The sequence below is a fragment of the Hippocampus comes genome, unplaced genomic scaffold, assembly GCF_001891065.2.
Source record: "Hippocampus comes isolate QL1 unplaced genomic scaffold, H_comes_QL1_v1.1 scaffold7, whole genome shotgun sequence".
Classification (NCBI taxonomy): Eukaryota; Metazoa; Chordata; class Actinopteri; order Syngnathiformes; family Syngnathidae; genus Hippocampus; species Hippocampus comes.
In genome coordinates this window covers 7,051,496-7,067,080 of record NW_017842060.1, presented here as the reverse complement: position 1 = coordinate 7,067,080, position 15,585 = coordinate 7,051,496, and the positions used below count along the sequence as shown (strand labels likewise).

At 41.6% G+C, this 15,585-nt stretch overlaps 1 protein-coding gene and 1 long non-coding RNA gene across 3 annotated transcripts in view; one reads left to right on the top strand and one right to left on the bottom strand.

The window, feature by feature from the left end:
- LOC109511407 (uncharacterized) overlaps positions 1–4,999 on the bottom strand; it is a 14,001-nt gene extending 9,002 nt beyond the window's left edge. Inside the window, exon 1 of one of the 2 annotated variants that reach the window (XM_019862490.1) lies at positions 4,871–4,999. In XM_019862490.1, coding sequence (XP_019718049.1) covers positions 4,871–4,919 — 49 coding nt within the window. In that variant the 5' untranslated portion in view covers positions 4,920–4,999. The remainder of the gene's footprint in view (positions 1–4,870) is intronic. The other variant, XM_019862488.1, reaches the window with a different exon arrangement.
- The window catches only part of LOC109511409 (uncharacterized), a 38,274-nt gene extending 23,396 nt beyond the window's left edge, over positions 1–14,878 (top strand). Inside the window, exon 3 of the long non-coding RNA XR_002167324.1 lies at positions 14,173–14,878. This is a non-coding gene — a long non-coding RNA (uncharacterized LOC109511409). The remainder of the gene's footprint in view (positions 1–14,172) is intronic.
- Positions 14,879–15,585: the final 707 nt, after the last annotated feature.

Sequence of the window (15,585 nt, the reverse complement as noted above, 5' to 3'; positions counted from 1 at the left end):
GGTGTGAGGTGTGGTGGGGGGGTGGTGTGTGAGTGTGTGTGTGTGTGTGTGTGTGTGTGTGTGTGTGTGTGTGTGTGTGTGTGTGCGTGCGTGTGTGATTGCATGCCTGATTTTTGAATGTTAAAATGTGAACGCCCCAACACTGCCTCCTCGATCAAATGCCCCCTTATCATCTGTACCCTTGCCCCAAAACTTACCTGCTCCCCTAATCTTGTGATCTTTGAATCACCCGTTGTAAACTGCCTCCTCTCTTATTGCTACATTACTCTACCCAAATCTTTATTTTTGGCAGGACCCCCAGATGAGATTCTAGGTTCTAAAAGCTACTTTATGATCGGATGATTAAAAGTGGTTCAAATGGCCTCCGTCCAGACATCTACTTCAAGCAAGTGCTCGTAGATTTTCATTGCCAGACCCTTAACAAGGGGATCATTTGTTTGATTGTAAAAGACGTTATTGTCCTAATTAGTAGGAGCAGCGCAGCATTCCGAGAAGCACATTTGTTGTGTTATTTTTATTAATCAGGCTTTTACAAATGATTGCATCTTCATCCGCCATGTGTTTGCAGTAAATCGGTTCTATTGCATAGCGCAGCAAAATGACAATAACATCCTTTGTAACACTTAAAGATAACAGTCATTGGCTGGCGTACAAGTTCATACTCTTGACGTGTGGATTCTGGTGATCTAAATAGGCTCTGGTGTTCAGCCCAGTGGCAGCAAAAAAACTACAACACAATGGCAAGGAAGCACATTTCCTGTTCTCTGTATTGAGAAGTGATTGTGTTCTACAGGAAAGTACTTTCCTTCTAATAGTTCCCCTGTGTACAAATTTTCATTTGTAAATGAACTCGGGGTAAAATCCATGTTCTGGACAATATTTACTTCTCGGTAGCTTCTCATCAATCACTGTGTATTTCGGTTAAAACCCCTCAATGAGGGCAGGATTTACATACATCTCAAGTGCCTGTGCCAATTTAGTGTCGATATCAGAATGTTTGTATGTACTCGTCAAGCGACATTTATCTAAAGTCAGTCGCCTCTGTCATAGCTAAACCATTAAAAATAAAAACCGATAGCATTGTCTGTTAGCACTAATGCACAAGATGAATGACTATACAACAGGGTGGCCTCTGTGACTTGCGGCCCTAATGGTGCTAAGGATGTTTCACCGATTGTTGCACTGTGTATTCGGTTGGTGGACTCATTAACATAAACACCATGTCAAAACACAAATATTAAGCTCCATACACAAAGGTCTGATACAGTATGCTGCCAGAAAAGTGTCAGATTTAAAGCCTTGCAGTGTAACGGACGGCATTTATCCCTCGTTTACTGCGGGGGTTAATTTCAGGAGATTTAAATCTATTTTCATGCTTCGGGGATACAGTACCAAAATAAACACATGAGACGCAGGTATTATTTTTGTCCACTTGGGGCCGCCATTTTCACGTTCTGCACTGTAGTAGCCGTGACATTGATTGCGTGTGTGACTTCAAAAGGTGGGTCTGGTCTGTTGAGTGATGTGAAAGTGAGCGAATGAGAAGGTGGGGTTGGCTAGCTGTTAACTGGCTCAACCGCTCTGCATGATGAGTGGCGGCTTCAATTGAGGCCAACCATCAAGGCAATAATTCATGTGTCCCCTTGGGTCCGGGTCTCAGACTATGAGAATAATTTAAAAATATTTTTTTGGGGGGGGACCACGGTTTTGTATGGATTGTATTTAATACCTGTTTCTATGCTGGTCCACTGAAAAATGATTTTCTATGAACATTTTCTCTAGGTAGCACTTTAGTGCTACCTACAGAAATGTAGGGGTGTTAAGTAATTTTCTAAGAGCGTGTTTGAAAGCATGACCATATATTCCATTGCCTCTATTTTGATGCATTACAACTCCCTGCCATTATTGTTTGGCCTTGGCAGAGGTCTGCCCAGTGCTCTTGTTGCTCAACATTTATGCGGTTTCAGATCTCGTTTTCATGGAAACCGTCTGAAAAATTGATTATGTGTAAACTGAACTACTTTCTTCTTCTTCTTTTATAAATTCCACTGTGGTTTACCAGCCACTAACACCGTGTTCAATGTAGTTTGTCTGAAAGACTAAAATCAGCAGATTCCAAGCAACGGCCTTGCTGGAGGGAAGGGACGGCTTACCAATTGGGACTAGGCTAGTTGAGGAACAGTGGCGGTGTCGAATGTAAAACGACCCGAATGGAAAAGCAGCCGCATGCCAACATCAATAAAGGCAGCGCTGCAACAGATCCATCCAGCTATTGTTCACCGAGACGAATTCAGGAACCAAACGTGTGCGGCCCATTTCTGCAAAAAGGAAGCAAACCTCACATCTCCCAACAAGCAGAATACTTGCCGCGTGTGTATTTTTTTTTTTTTTTCTTAACTCGGCATTCATTTTAAAGCAAACGAGCAGAAAAAGGAACACTGTGGTTTTCATTCCCTACAGATTTTTTTTTTCTTTTTTCACAATTTCATATGACAACAGCTGTCAGCAGCAGTTGTCTGCCGCTGTCGAGAATGTCACCCGTCTTTGAACGCGGCTCTATAGCTTTAGGTGCTCGCTTCCGCGAGCGAGGAGAATGAAAAGCGGCCGGTCGGGTCAGTCATTTGAAATCACTTAAACCGGCAGCAAGGCTGTCAAGCGCTGTTGTCACACTTGATGTCACAGAGTAAAGTGTGTTGTCGCAGGCAAAGAGAGATGCAAGTGCAGACGGAAACAGATCACTTGGTGACGGGTTACTAATCTTTTGCACTTTTCCTCAGGGAAGTGGCAAAAAAAAAAACAAACAAAAAAAAAAAGATGCTTTTCCACCAGTTGCCAACCTTGTACACAAAGGAGTCTCCTCCTCGAGGTTCCATTCAATTCAATGGGAACAAATGATTTGAGATAAAAGTGGTTCAAATCAAACTTGTATCTTGAGGCACCACCGCAGCTATTTTCTGTAGCTTTTTACAGATTTTTATCACTTTGCACCATACACATTACAAAAAAAATAAAATTAAGGCTCGATAGCGAGGACCCCCCCTTGTCAAAATTTGGTCATTTTCATATCTTGCCACAAATTCAAAGCAAGATGCTTTCCAAATGTTTTTGCAACTGTTGTTTTTCTGTGGATTTCCCAAATACTCTGCGAATGACACACAATCATTTTGAAGTTTCAAATAGGTTTGTGACCACTTCTCAAATAGTTGATGGCTTTAAACTTATGCGCTGGTCATGTGCATCATTAAGTTCAGACAATCGGAGAAAAATATAATTTGCCTAATAATTTGGAACACTCTATATTTGTCACGTTGCATACAAGGCAGGAAACAAGGACTGCTTCGTATGCAAACAGAGCGAACAAGAATAAGTGGATCCCCGAAGCAGCAGACACTGACAAGGCCTTCGTCTCAAAAAAATAATATTTATTACAAACGAAAAAATACCGTCTTAAAGGACAACAGAAAACGCTGGTCAAAACAAGAACCAGGAAAATAATGTAACGAGAAAACACAAAGCGCTTGCAAAGAACGGCAAGGAAAAGGATAAGATAATGTACTAGCTCAAATATGCGTCTTTAATTAATCCCGATGGGATGAAGAAAGTGTAAGCGAACAATAATCGAATACGAGTAAGGTTAACGAGCATGGGCAATAGCAGTGGCACGGCAAGCAATACTCCGGCAATGAGTCGACAGCCGGAGCGCCTAGATAAAGCAGGTGTAATCACAGACAAATGGGCAGCAGGGGTGCAGGCAGGAATAAAGGACAACAGAAAACGCTGGTCAAAACAAGAACCAGGAAAATAATGTAACGAGAAAACACAAAGCGCTTGCAAAGAACGGCAAGGAAAAGGATAAGATAATGTACTAGCTCAAATATGCGTCTTTAAATAATCCCGATGGGATGAAGAAAGTGTAAGCGAACAATAATCGAATACGAGTAAGGTTAACGAGCATGGGCAATAGCAGTGGCACGGCAAGCAATACTCCGGCAATGAGTCGACAGCCGGAGCGCCTAGATAAAGCAGGTGTAATCACAGACAAATGGGCAGCAGGTGTGCAGGCGGCAGAGTGAACGCCTGCCACCTGCTGTCTAATACGGAACATGACAATATTATTCACTTGTTCAAATGGTTTTGTTCTTTTTTTTCCAAATTGTTGACCAATATTAAATGTAGGACTGGCTTGCTGTCTTTGCCAATGCAATGTTAATAATGGCTCATCAAACATGCAGTTTTATTGATTTCCTGACAAGTGGTGGTTTTGGAAAGGCAATGTTTTCACTCATTAGCTAAATTCACGCCGTGCATTTATTTAACGGTAAATATAAATGTAACTGCATCACAGGCTTGGGACTCAAGCATGACGACCGCTGCGCTAAAAGCTTGGGTCGCCAACTCACAGGCTAGCACACTCTTTGAAAGCTTCAAGTAGTGAATTTTTGATAACGTACACTTGCCCGCCACAAGCTAGCATCCGTTCACCCCACGAAAACCTCACTCTCACACCGGGTCACCACACCACCTTAACCGATTCCTGTGCCGTTCAGCCGCACCTCGCTGCAGACCTGCGCCGCAGGAATCGAGAGCGCTAACCACTGAGCTAAAACCCCAAGCTGCCAAATCTGCGCCCAACACCCACTTTGAAAGCTTTCGAGGAGTGAGGTATTTATGAATTTACACTTAGCGCAAGCTGTCATCCATTACATAATGATAAATGGTGAAAATGGACTCCAGGAAGAATCGTAATCACGTCAGCTAAAGCTAATGGATATCCATGTAATGGAAAAGAGATGCGTAGAGAACATCTCCACTATTCAAAGCTGCTCTTAAAGTTGTCTGTGCTTTAAAGAAGGGCTCCAGTGACACTTACCTCCGTCCTTGTCTGATGGCTGATGGTGTCGGAGTGGCGGCCTGCCCATCTCCAACACTTTCTTCTACAGCGTGGCAACAGTGCTGACTCACTTCCGGTTAAGACCTCTATTGTCTCCCAGATATCCTTCCCTTCCCGTCACAAATACCAACTATGCGGCCAAGTTGGAGCGTACTGTCTTTGCCGTCTTCCTACCTACCTTCCTTCCTTCCTTCCTCCTGCCTTCAAATGTAATAACATGTTTGTAATGACTTTCTATGTTCACACACTGACCTGCAAGTACAGGAAATGATCCATATTACCGTACAGTGAAATCTCTCTTGAAATGCCCAAGTTTTCCCTCTTGTCTGTTCTCATCCGCGTTCTCGATTATTGCTAAATTAGGTGCTTGCGCTCATCAAGGTTTCTTTTTCATTCACTGAATTTTAAGCTAAGCACACAGAGCCAACATGCCATCTATCGGTCAACATGTAAACAGGGTCCATGCACGACGTATTCCTCTTCGTTCAGAACAAGTTGATAATTTTATGTTCCGAAAATTCAACCTTTGAAATGTTTATAGTTCTGCTGTTTTGTTGTTATTTTTAATTCTTTGGACTTTACTGCATTCCTTGAAAAGTGGTGATACTATCAGATATTTTTAGGGACAGTATTTTCTGCACGCTTTGGATTATAAAGCACACCTTCAACGAATGGCCTATTTCAAAACTGTTTTCATATATAGGGCGCACTGCATTATAAGGCGCATAGAATACAGACAATAGAATAATGGCTGCGGTTGCGCTGTGCATCCACCAGATGGAACTACACTAAAAAGAATACAATACAAGACAGCTTTATTAATATAGAGCCTCGGCTGCGGTTAGGTTATCCATCCACTAGATGAAGCTATGCTAAAGGGAATACAATACAATACAGCTTTATTGATATTGAGCCTTCACAAAAGCTGCAGCTGTAACAAAACGCTATATAGAACATTTAAAATACTACATCCAAGAAATCAGAATAGTGATCTACCTGTAGCTCCCTCAGGATGTCATTTCATTAACCATAATAACCTTGATACAGACACCTACGGTCTCTTAATATGTATAATTGATCATTTGTCATTCTTATCAATTGGACAATGAAGTTCCTCGGTGATTGAAAAAGTTGTTCTCCGGGTCTACATCGTGCTCCATATCTTGTGTCTTGTGCTCAGTATATTGAAAGGTTTGCAGCTCTAGATTGTCATATTCACTAAACCACTGAGTTCCTGAGCATTTGTTTATGGAAATCCTACATGTGAACAAGGGACTTCTTTCAGTGTGTCATTGTTGTGTGTAGTTTACCTTAATGTGGATCATTAGTTTTCTCAGTCCAGCTGTATCTTCCAGGAATTCCAGGAAAAGACGTTGTTCTGTGGAGCCAAAATCCATTCCATCAGACTCACCTCAGGACATCACTGATTGAAATGAAAAATGATGTGAAACAAAATCCCAGCTGGCAAAGATGTTTTTTTTGTTGTTGTCATTGTTGTTGTTTTGGGTAGTGTGGTTTCCAACGTGCTCTAGCTACATACAGTATACACACATCCAGCTCTCCCTCTTCCGTTATCTCTGAAAGGCCACTCTGCCCCATTAAGTAGGTTCTGCTGTGTGGGTTGAGACGTCTACGTTAAAATGTTCATTTCCTCTCAGCGTGTTTCCATTAGGTTGCTCAAGCACTCCGGCATGCCAGCTCGGGCCCAATTTATTCTGCCACAATGTGCTGCTGCTGCTGTATGAGTGGCCATGTAATGAGTGCTTAATGGGCCTCTGTCGGTTACATGGTGTCGGGGTGTTTATGAGGAGAGTTACACTAATGTGCCACAGGAGCTTCAGTGGACAAAACTTGCAGTATTTCACCTGCTTTTAATCTCTTGAATCACAAAGTACTTGTCGTACTAAACATTTTTTTATCACCATACTGAGAGAGAAAGAAAGAGATTAATGCAAACGATGCAGTATACGCACCATATAAGAATACTGTCGTTCATATATTCTTTATCCTCTGTGAAAAATAACCACTATTGATTCTGTACTGGGGAGCTGAGAGAGGGACTGAGCCTCCAGTCTTATACTGCCCCCACGTGGCAACGGAACACACCAGAAATAAAGGAGATAATTGATTGAATGATGAATGGCATTTCCATTCATTTCAACGGTGGACAGATTTTTCGAGATCCAAGTATTTTGCTCCATGAGCCTGATCAAGGAGAAAATAAAACTTGTATCTCGAGGCACCAATGTAGAGGAGGAAATCAACAGAGCCTCTGCTCTGCATCCAATAAGTGCACTGCATTTTATTTCTCATTTGCATCAAGTAGTAGTTCATCACTAATAATCATGTTAACATTTTTTTTTTTTTAAACATAGTAAAACTAACTATAATTAGGAATGAACATGCCCTTCGTTTTCATCTTTGACAATTAATAACCTGCAAGAGCTTTTGGACTTCATTTCAATTAAACTGAATTCTCTATTGCTGTGCGCCCGTACAGAAGAAGTTCAGTAGTTTGAGAATTGCAATTTACTGTTTGACACAATCCATAGTGACCTCTTTTTTTTTTTTTTTTTTTTAATCTTTCATTCGAAAAATACTCCATATATCATAACGAACAAACCTGCTCTACAAACAAATTAAAACGACTCCATTTAAAAAGCCATCAAAATGAAAAAAAAAAAAAACGAACTAATGAAAAATCAAATCTGGTATGACCTTGATGTAGACAAAGACCATAATACTCACAGGAATTTATTCTTTATCTTTGGCAAAAAAGAAAAAAAAAAAGATTTGGCATCTCTATTTATTTCACTGGGAAAGACGTTTGAGGTACAGAATGTGAAGAAAAAAATGTGAGCGTTTTTAATTTGCCCTGATTGCCCTTTAATTCCAACGCCAATGACAATGAAGAGCTCAGACAAAACATGCTTTCTGCCTACGCTGTGGCGCATGAATTATTAGCGCAACCTTGGACTTAATGAGGTTCATTCGGAGGTGAGGCTGCCAACAGCTGAGCGTGAGTGACTTCGGTCATTCTCGCAACATGGCCGCCTCAGCACCATGCGTGTCGAGTTTTCTCGCCAGTTCGCCTCCTCCGATAAACTCCTCCTCCCAGCGGCCGACCGGAGGCTTGCTTGTTGGCAGTATGAAGGGATTTCTTTGCTTGCGCAGTACTCTGCCATCAATCCTGTTTGCCATGCTTCAGTCCCCGGCTGCCCCCCCCCTCCCCCCGCCTCCTCTTACCCCTTTCCATCCCTGTGCCATCCATCCTCCAGTTTCTACTCTTCACATCCATCCATCTTTCTTTACGCTGCCTCGTTGGATTGATCGTGTTGAGCTTGGGGGATGGGGGGGAGGCAGGCATCCTCTAGGGACAAACACAGCAACACTAGAGTGCCAGGCCTTGTGTTTTTAATGAAAGGCTTTAACACAGTAGCCCCCCCCCCCCCCGCCCCCATGCTCGTGTTGCACATTCAAACAGACAAGCTGTACCAACTTACCCTTGATGGAGAAATTGAAAGGAGTCAGCTCATTAAACAAACCATTTCATGGAAGACTTGTTCATTGTGCTTTACGGCAAAGCAGTGTTTTGGGCGGAAATGAGCTCTTTTGTGAGATGCTTGTGTCAAAAGCGAGAGTAAGAGAAAGATTCTCATGTCTTATGAGGTGGAATCTATATAAAGTCTTGATTATTGCTCGACAAGAAGGTTGTGGGTGAAGATGATGCATGTTCTGGTTACTATATGATGCGCCCAGCGCGTTTACATGAATTTGTTCTATATAGGCCGCGATCTCTATAGCTGCAATAAAAGTGGCCGAAAATAACAGGCCACAAATCATAGCCTCTGTTAAGTAATTCACTTTTTTCTTTTGTGCCTCTCCTGGTTCTTATGGTTTATTGTAATCATCTTTTGAGCTCCAACAAGCAAATGCGGCGGTTGTGGAGAAGCAGTTAAACAGCGTGTGTTTGGCAGCTGTGGGAATGGCTACTGAGGGCAGAGGAGTAACAAGAGAGGCCAAACTCGATCGTAAGAATCCGCCATTCATTGATTTTCTGTAGGGCTTTATTCCTACTTTTACTTTCTATTGTTAACAACAAACACTATCGTATTTTCCACACTAAAAGGCTCACTGGCAATGAATGGCCTATTTTGTAATTTTTTTCATGCATTGGGCGCACTGCATTATAAGACGCAATCTACAATCCATCCACTAGATAGAACATTTTAGATGGATCTCCAGTCCAACGCAACAACTAATGGTATCATTAAACTACTTCAAGCACACTATAGTTACCAAATCAGAGTGCGGGGCCAAAATGAGGTAAAACACATTTTAGACTTATCATTGTAAATTTCTGACAACCTATTTTAAGACCTCAAAGTTTCATTAGTCTGCTACATTTAGATGATGTGATGCTGATCAAAGGCATTTAATGGTGATATTGGCGAATTAATTTTTCTACCAATGGTGTAAGGTAGCATCGATTCTTAACTGTCATACAAATGTCAAAAGTTAACCATTCTCACTTTTGGAACGTGGAGACTTTTAACGCTTACATATTGATGCGTACACAAAAGTGTGCGTGTGCATGTGTGTATGCATGTGTGCCTGTCTCTGCGCCAAATCGACGCCAGAATTCCAAGCGGTTTATTTAAAGAGTTGATTTTTTTTCCTCTCTTTGTAGTCCCACTCGGCGCTGGCAGCATTTGGCCCATCAATAATGTAATTCTTAACCAGCAACTGCATCACGTTGTCCTAATTCCCTCCTCCATTATATGACCACATCTCTCATTACACTATAAGCAGCCTTCATTCGGACCTCGGGCAGAACGCAAAACGGGCTGCGTGTCTCATCCACACAAATAAACACGTATACACGTAGGAGTGATGAAGGTGCACAAACATGCTTCTTCAGTGGCTGCAAGACTCTCAGATAGAACAGGCCGGCAACCTACTTGGCCCCCTCATCTCCACTTCCTTCCCCTCTCTTCCTCTCTTTGTTTAATCAATCAGATAGCCATTAGCCAGCAGCGACTGCTTGCACACATATTGCACAGCCACGGGAGCGCTGCCATTCCGCAAGATGGCTCACCCCTCCGCCCGCTCCAACCGTCTGCCTCATTGTGATAGCGGTGCAGCCCGGGGGAAATAAAGACGGCAGCAGTTAAATCAAATCCACAGCGCGGTGAGGTGGATGCTAGCAAAGATACCTTTTTAGGCCCGATTTGATATTTTCGTTCTGTTGGCAAGACTCAGAAAATTACCACCAGCATGCCCTGACTGTGATATTTTAATGCACGTTTGTAGGGACACAAAAGGCATCCATTTTTGCCCTTCAAAGTTCAATTGCGATTACATGGATCCAATATAATACTCATTGAATGAGGTAAGAGTTTATGCATCCCCCCCACCTATAATAATAAATAAATAAACACAGGTATATTACCAAGCCACAAAAACGGTGATCAACTCAAATTGCTCCTATCTAAAAAATAATTGTAATGTATTTTTCGAATGTGAAGAGTAGCAATCTGTAATATTGTACATTATGAAAACAAAGTAATGACATAAGTAACTATAGCTAAAAAGATTTTCGCTGTTTTTGTCACAGTTTGCATCAGTTGAAAGGCCATTTAGCTGGTGCCAATTTGGCCAACAAGGAGCAATGCAAGTCACACGGCTATACTCTACATTCTTTGATTCATTGTCTCTATCTCTAACGTGTATGTGAGTAATGTGAATGAATGAATAAACAAATCAATACAAACAAATTTTATCAAACAAAATGATCAAATCAGCCAAACATAAAACTAAAAAGGTAAATCTTTACGGAGATCTCGTGTGTGACAGAATTTAGCATTGGTTTGTGTTCGATGACCTTTGCAGACAAGACTGGTGCAACATCTGAGGAGTGAATTAAAAAAAAAAAAAGATCCAGTACAGTGAAACCCAAGTTCATCTACAGTTGCACCTTGACCTATGAGTGCAACAATTTAGGAGTTTTTCGAACCACAAGCTTTTGCTCAATTTTTATTTTTATGTCTCTGTGATACATTTGCAAGACCCACTATTCAGAGGGGATAAGAAATGAACCCTGATGGCCACCCAAAAAGGTTTGTAATTGCCTACAAATGACATAAGATGGCGGCAAAGCACTTTTTTTTTATATATCAGACAATGCTGTGGTCTGATGAAATGATGCTCCTCCCTTCAGTTTTACGTTGTTGATTGGCAGCAGTCTGTTACAAGATGTCGGCAAAACAATATTACTATATTAGAACTGGCTTTGGACTGAACACAAAAACAGCAAAAAAAAAGGGGGGGGTCAGGCATATTTTTATCTATTCGCTGTAGGGCTTTGTCCCTCTTCTCTGTAAATAGAAGGGATTTGCCATATTAGCTACTGTCTTTGTGCTAGCACAAAAGTCATCAGTATGCAAGGGAGCGATACTTTTAATGTGCTTTTCCACCTGCGGCTGTTCTTGTTCACAAAGTTGTGCTCCGAGTTGTGATAAAAAGTCATCAGCATTGCGTTGTTCATCATCAGCTGTTCGCCCTCCTCTGCTGTCAGCCGCCGTGGCAGCTTGCTAATGGTGCCAGCTGATTTCAATTAGCTCTCTGCCAAGCTCCGTCGCTCCGTCCTCTCGGCTGAAGAACAACCTTTAAATAGTCTGAAATAGCTCTGAGAGGGAATCGGCGATAAGAGACAAAAGGGAACAGGGGACGCTGCCATGAAATGGCATGTTTTAGTGCTTGTTTTCCGCTTGTTCCACAGTGACAAACACATCGTGTCCTGTAAAATGTGAAGAAGGTGACATTTAATTCATTCAGTACCAGCCATTTTCAGACCTGTCTTTACCCTACAACGTCATCATCATTATTATTTTTTAAATACTGTATATAAAGACATACCTGGGATTGAATGAGTGGATTCTTAAAAAGAAAAAATAACCAGAGATCTTCGCGCTCTAAAAGGAATGTGGTATTACTTTAGAATCTTTCCTATCGAGGTTTCTCATAATTTTTGGGAAGAGGTTTTTTTTTTTTTTTGTTTGTTTGTTTTTTGTTTTCCCAATCCATTTCAATGTGCGTCAAACATGCGCGGCCAGCGGGGGTCCACTGTATATTGAGAGAGGGAGAGCAAGCGATCAAGTTCAATGGATAACACAAGAAGTGTAGTCAAACAATGTACTTACAGTAAACAAATCCAAATTTTCCCCCCCCCCAAACTGATTTATGAAATTCAGCTAGACCGTCACTTTCTGTCGGCGTAAAAAGTAGGATTGAAAGGAATCGACATTCAATAATCTTCAGGGGAAAAAAAAACAACAACCTAGAAAGCGCTTACTGTTTTCGTTGTTCTGTACACTGTAGCATACTCGATGGATGGATAAATAATCAATCCAGTTGGTTGGGACCCTTAACTCACCTTCAATCTTATCCTCTTATCGTGGCATTTTGCACTCTGTATGCCCCCCATGTTTTATTCATGAACTGTTTGGCCAAAACCCTTCTCTGTTCCCAGCGGACAAAGCAAGATCCATGAGGGGTGTGCTCGTATGAGTGTGGTTTGGAAGAACCTCATCAAACACCTTTGAGAACAAACAGTGATTGTGAGCAATGAGGCCCTCTTGATGTCAATGGCTTTCTTGAATTCAGTCCCTACTGCCCTACCCGTTGTTTCACCTTAACTAGTGAAAATATTATATCCACAGTGCAGGAGCAATCTTTACAAACTGTTATTAATTTCCCCCCCCACTTTTTTTTTTAACCCGTTCATGCACCCTGTAACCTAATAGCATGATAAGCAGTCCACTGGAGTAACCGCTGTCCCTGAAAGGGTTAAATTACAATGCAAAGTAGAGAGTAGATCGAATCAGTCACTCTTGTTCTTCTTTCCATTTGCCACCTGCACCAGCTGATGACAACGTTTCATCACACTTCTCGCTGAGAACCAAAACCCAATTTGGTGAAATCTTTGCTCCGCATACTGCAATGTTTCACTTGGCGAATACACGAGGACGCAGTTAGATGGCAAGTAAGGATGGATGCTTGTTCGCTGTTAAAATGATCCAGAGGGAGTCAACTTGTGCTAGGATCAGAAGCTTGTCTGAAGTCGTCCCTAATGGGGCGACTCGATTGTTCGTACTTTCTCATTGTTCCGACTTTTACCGCTGTCCTTTCCTACTGTTTAGTTCCTCAAGAAAAGACAAGCCGGTAAGATGTGAATGTGGCGCGTACTGACTTTGTTTGAGATGTTTCCTCCTCTCTCCCCCTAGAGGAAATTGGCGCAGGAGCAAGTAGGGCATTCCGCGCAGGAGAGGGTTTTGGAATCGAGGAATGTGGATGCTTCACTCCCAAAGTGAGAGAGAGATGAGGATCTGCTCTTTGAAAACAAAAGCCGAGGGGTGTAACAAAGAATCTTGAATGAAATTGGGAGTTTCTAGTGTTTCCTTCATGGTACTACAAAAAGAAATTGACAAGTTAAATCTTCTAGACCGTAACAACGACAAGTGAAAGTGTCTGGCAAAAAGTTACTCCGTGCACCCTTCATTAGGTACACCTGCACAATGGATGTATGTTTCATGTTCAAAGGAGGCTTTTTATGCATTTTTCACAATTTTAAACAGATCCCACTTGTCTTAATAAACAGATATCACAGTCTGATTCGTTTGTTGCAGTGGTGTGGGTAAATCATCTTTTGACTGAAATTAATGCAAATGACATTAATCTGTTCCAGCCCCACCCCAAAAAAGTTTTGACGCATGTTTCTTGATAAGAAAATTAGCACTCCATAAATATTGTATTTAAAAAATACAATATTTACTGATTTTATTTTAAAAATACAATATTTACATAATTACCGGTACTGTATGTAGAAAGTAATAAATTGAACAGTTAATGCATCATGATCCTTATAGTTTGCCTGCCTTGGCCACCAGGGTGCATCATAATACACACAGACATACACTACACAACTGATGCTGAAACACGCAAGGAGTTAATTCATATTAGTTTTTTTTCCACAGAGGATTAAGAATGTATGCCTGTAAATATTGTTGTATGATCTGTCTGCATGTGTTGCTGCTGTCTGTGTTCAAATCTACAGTACACTGCCAAAGGTTTAGATTAGAACTACTGTACCGCTAAATCAATGCTAGCAGTGTTAGCCTGTCTAAATGTCTTTGCATAATGCTATCAGACTTTCATAAGACTTTGTGTTTTGATTTGGAACACACTGTGTAATTCCCTTTGTTTTATGTTCCATTTTACAGTGAACTTCACTTTAAGAGCTTACCTGCATCTTATTTGAAGAATTGTGGTAACAGTTCGCATGTTGAAGAACTTTTAAGTCGGGTCTTTCATGAATCAAGGTTCCGATGTAAAGAAGTCCACTCTCATAGCAACATCCCGTGTAATTCAACCATCATTCGAGGTTCTTATGTGTTTTTTGACCAGTCCTGGAATGACAGACCTTATTTCTTACGAAAAATGCCCACAGATCTTTTCAGTTCAAACTTTTTGGGCTTTCAAATGGAATTCAGGAGCATAGTGAGGAGAGCGACATAAAAAGACAGCCGCTCTCTTTGTCTGTTTTGGCAGCGATTGTGTGAAATAGTCGCAGTGCACAGATGAGCTCTTTTGCAGACCGTGGGCAGACGCATTGGGGAGCTTGTCACCTCCGTGCGTTCCGCGCTCGTGTCACACAAAGGGACAGTGGCTCTGTCAGTCACAGTGTCACTTCCACAAGCCTGCATACTCCCCGCAGGCCTTTTTACCCCGCCTTTGGCATCGCTTCGTGATCTCAATGCTCACAGGACTTCTGCTTTTACTGTGAAGGCTTCTGGTCTGTCAAAACAATCCGCACACAAGGCAAATGAGTACGTATGTTCATATTGCTCCTGTCATCACCTGTGCATGGGATTGGATCCACCGTGTGTTATGACTTCAAAGCACTGTGAGAAAACATTTTCATAAAGTATAATACATTGATTCAATTGTTCATTTTGTTACTTTGATTCTTTATTTAATAAATTTTATTTATTACTTTTATGTCACTGTCAGCTTCTGGGTTCAAACACCACCAGCCTCACCTGTCACAAAAAGTAAACAAGGAATGATATCTGCATGGCTGGAGTTCCACATTAACATTATAGTCATAAATGCAATTTTATCAAAACCAAAGTTCATGTTTATTTTGTATGATGATTATCTTTGCCATGGTAAATTAAATCGAAACAGAGCAAGTGTGTATCTCTGTCCTAACTGTGCACAAACCCACTAGCGTTTGTTTGTGTGTGTGTGTGTGTGTGTGTGTGCGTGTGCGTGCGCGTGCGCGTGCATGTGCAAAGGAGCGTTTCAAACCGAGAAGCGAGTCAATGATGAACGTAATGAAAATGCAAATTGTCTTTCTGCTGTTGACCTGTGCTGTCAGTCAGCGTCGCAATAATTCGATACAGACCAACTTTGGAGAAACAGGCCTGCTCTCACCCCACAGCATGACACAGGCACAACTTCCCACCAAGCTATTTCCTTCATTCGTTATGGAAGAATCTGTCTTTCTCGTGGAAATGTTTTCTCCTGTCATTCCTCCACTTTCTAAACTCTCTAAACTAAACTTGTTTTATCTTATGCCGTCATTGACTGGTGACCAGTCCCAAGTGTACCCCGAAGTCCGCTGGGATAGG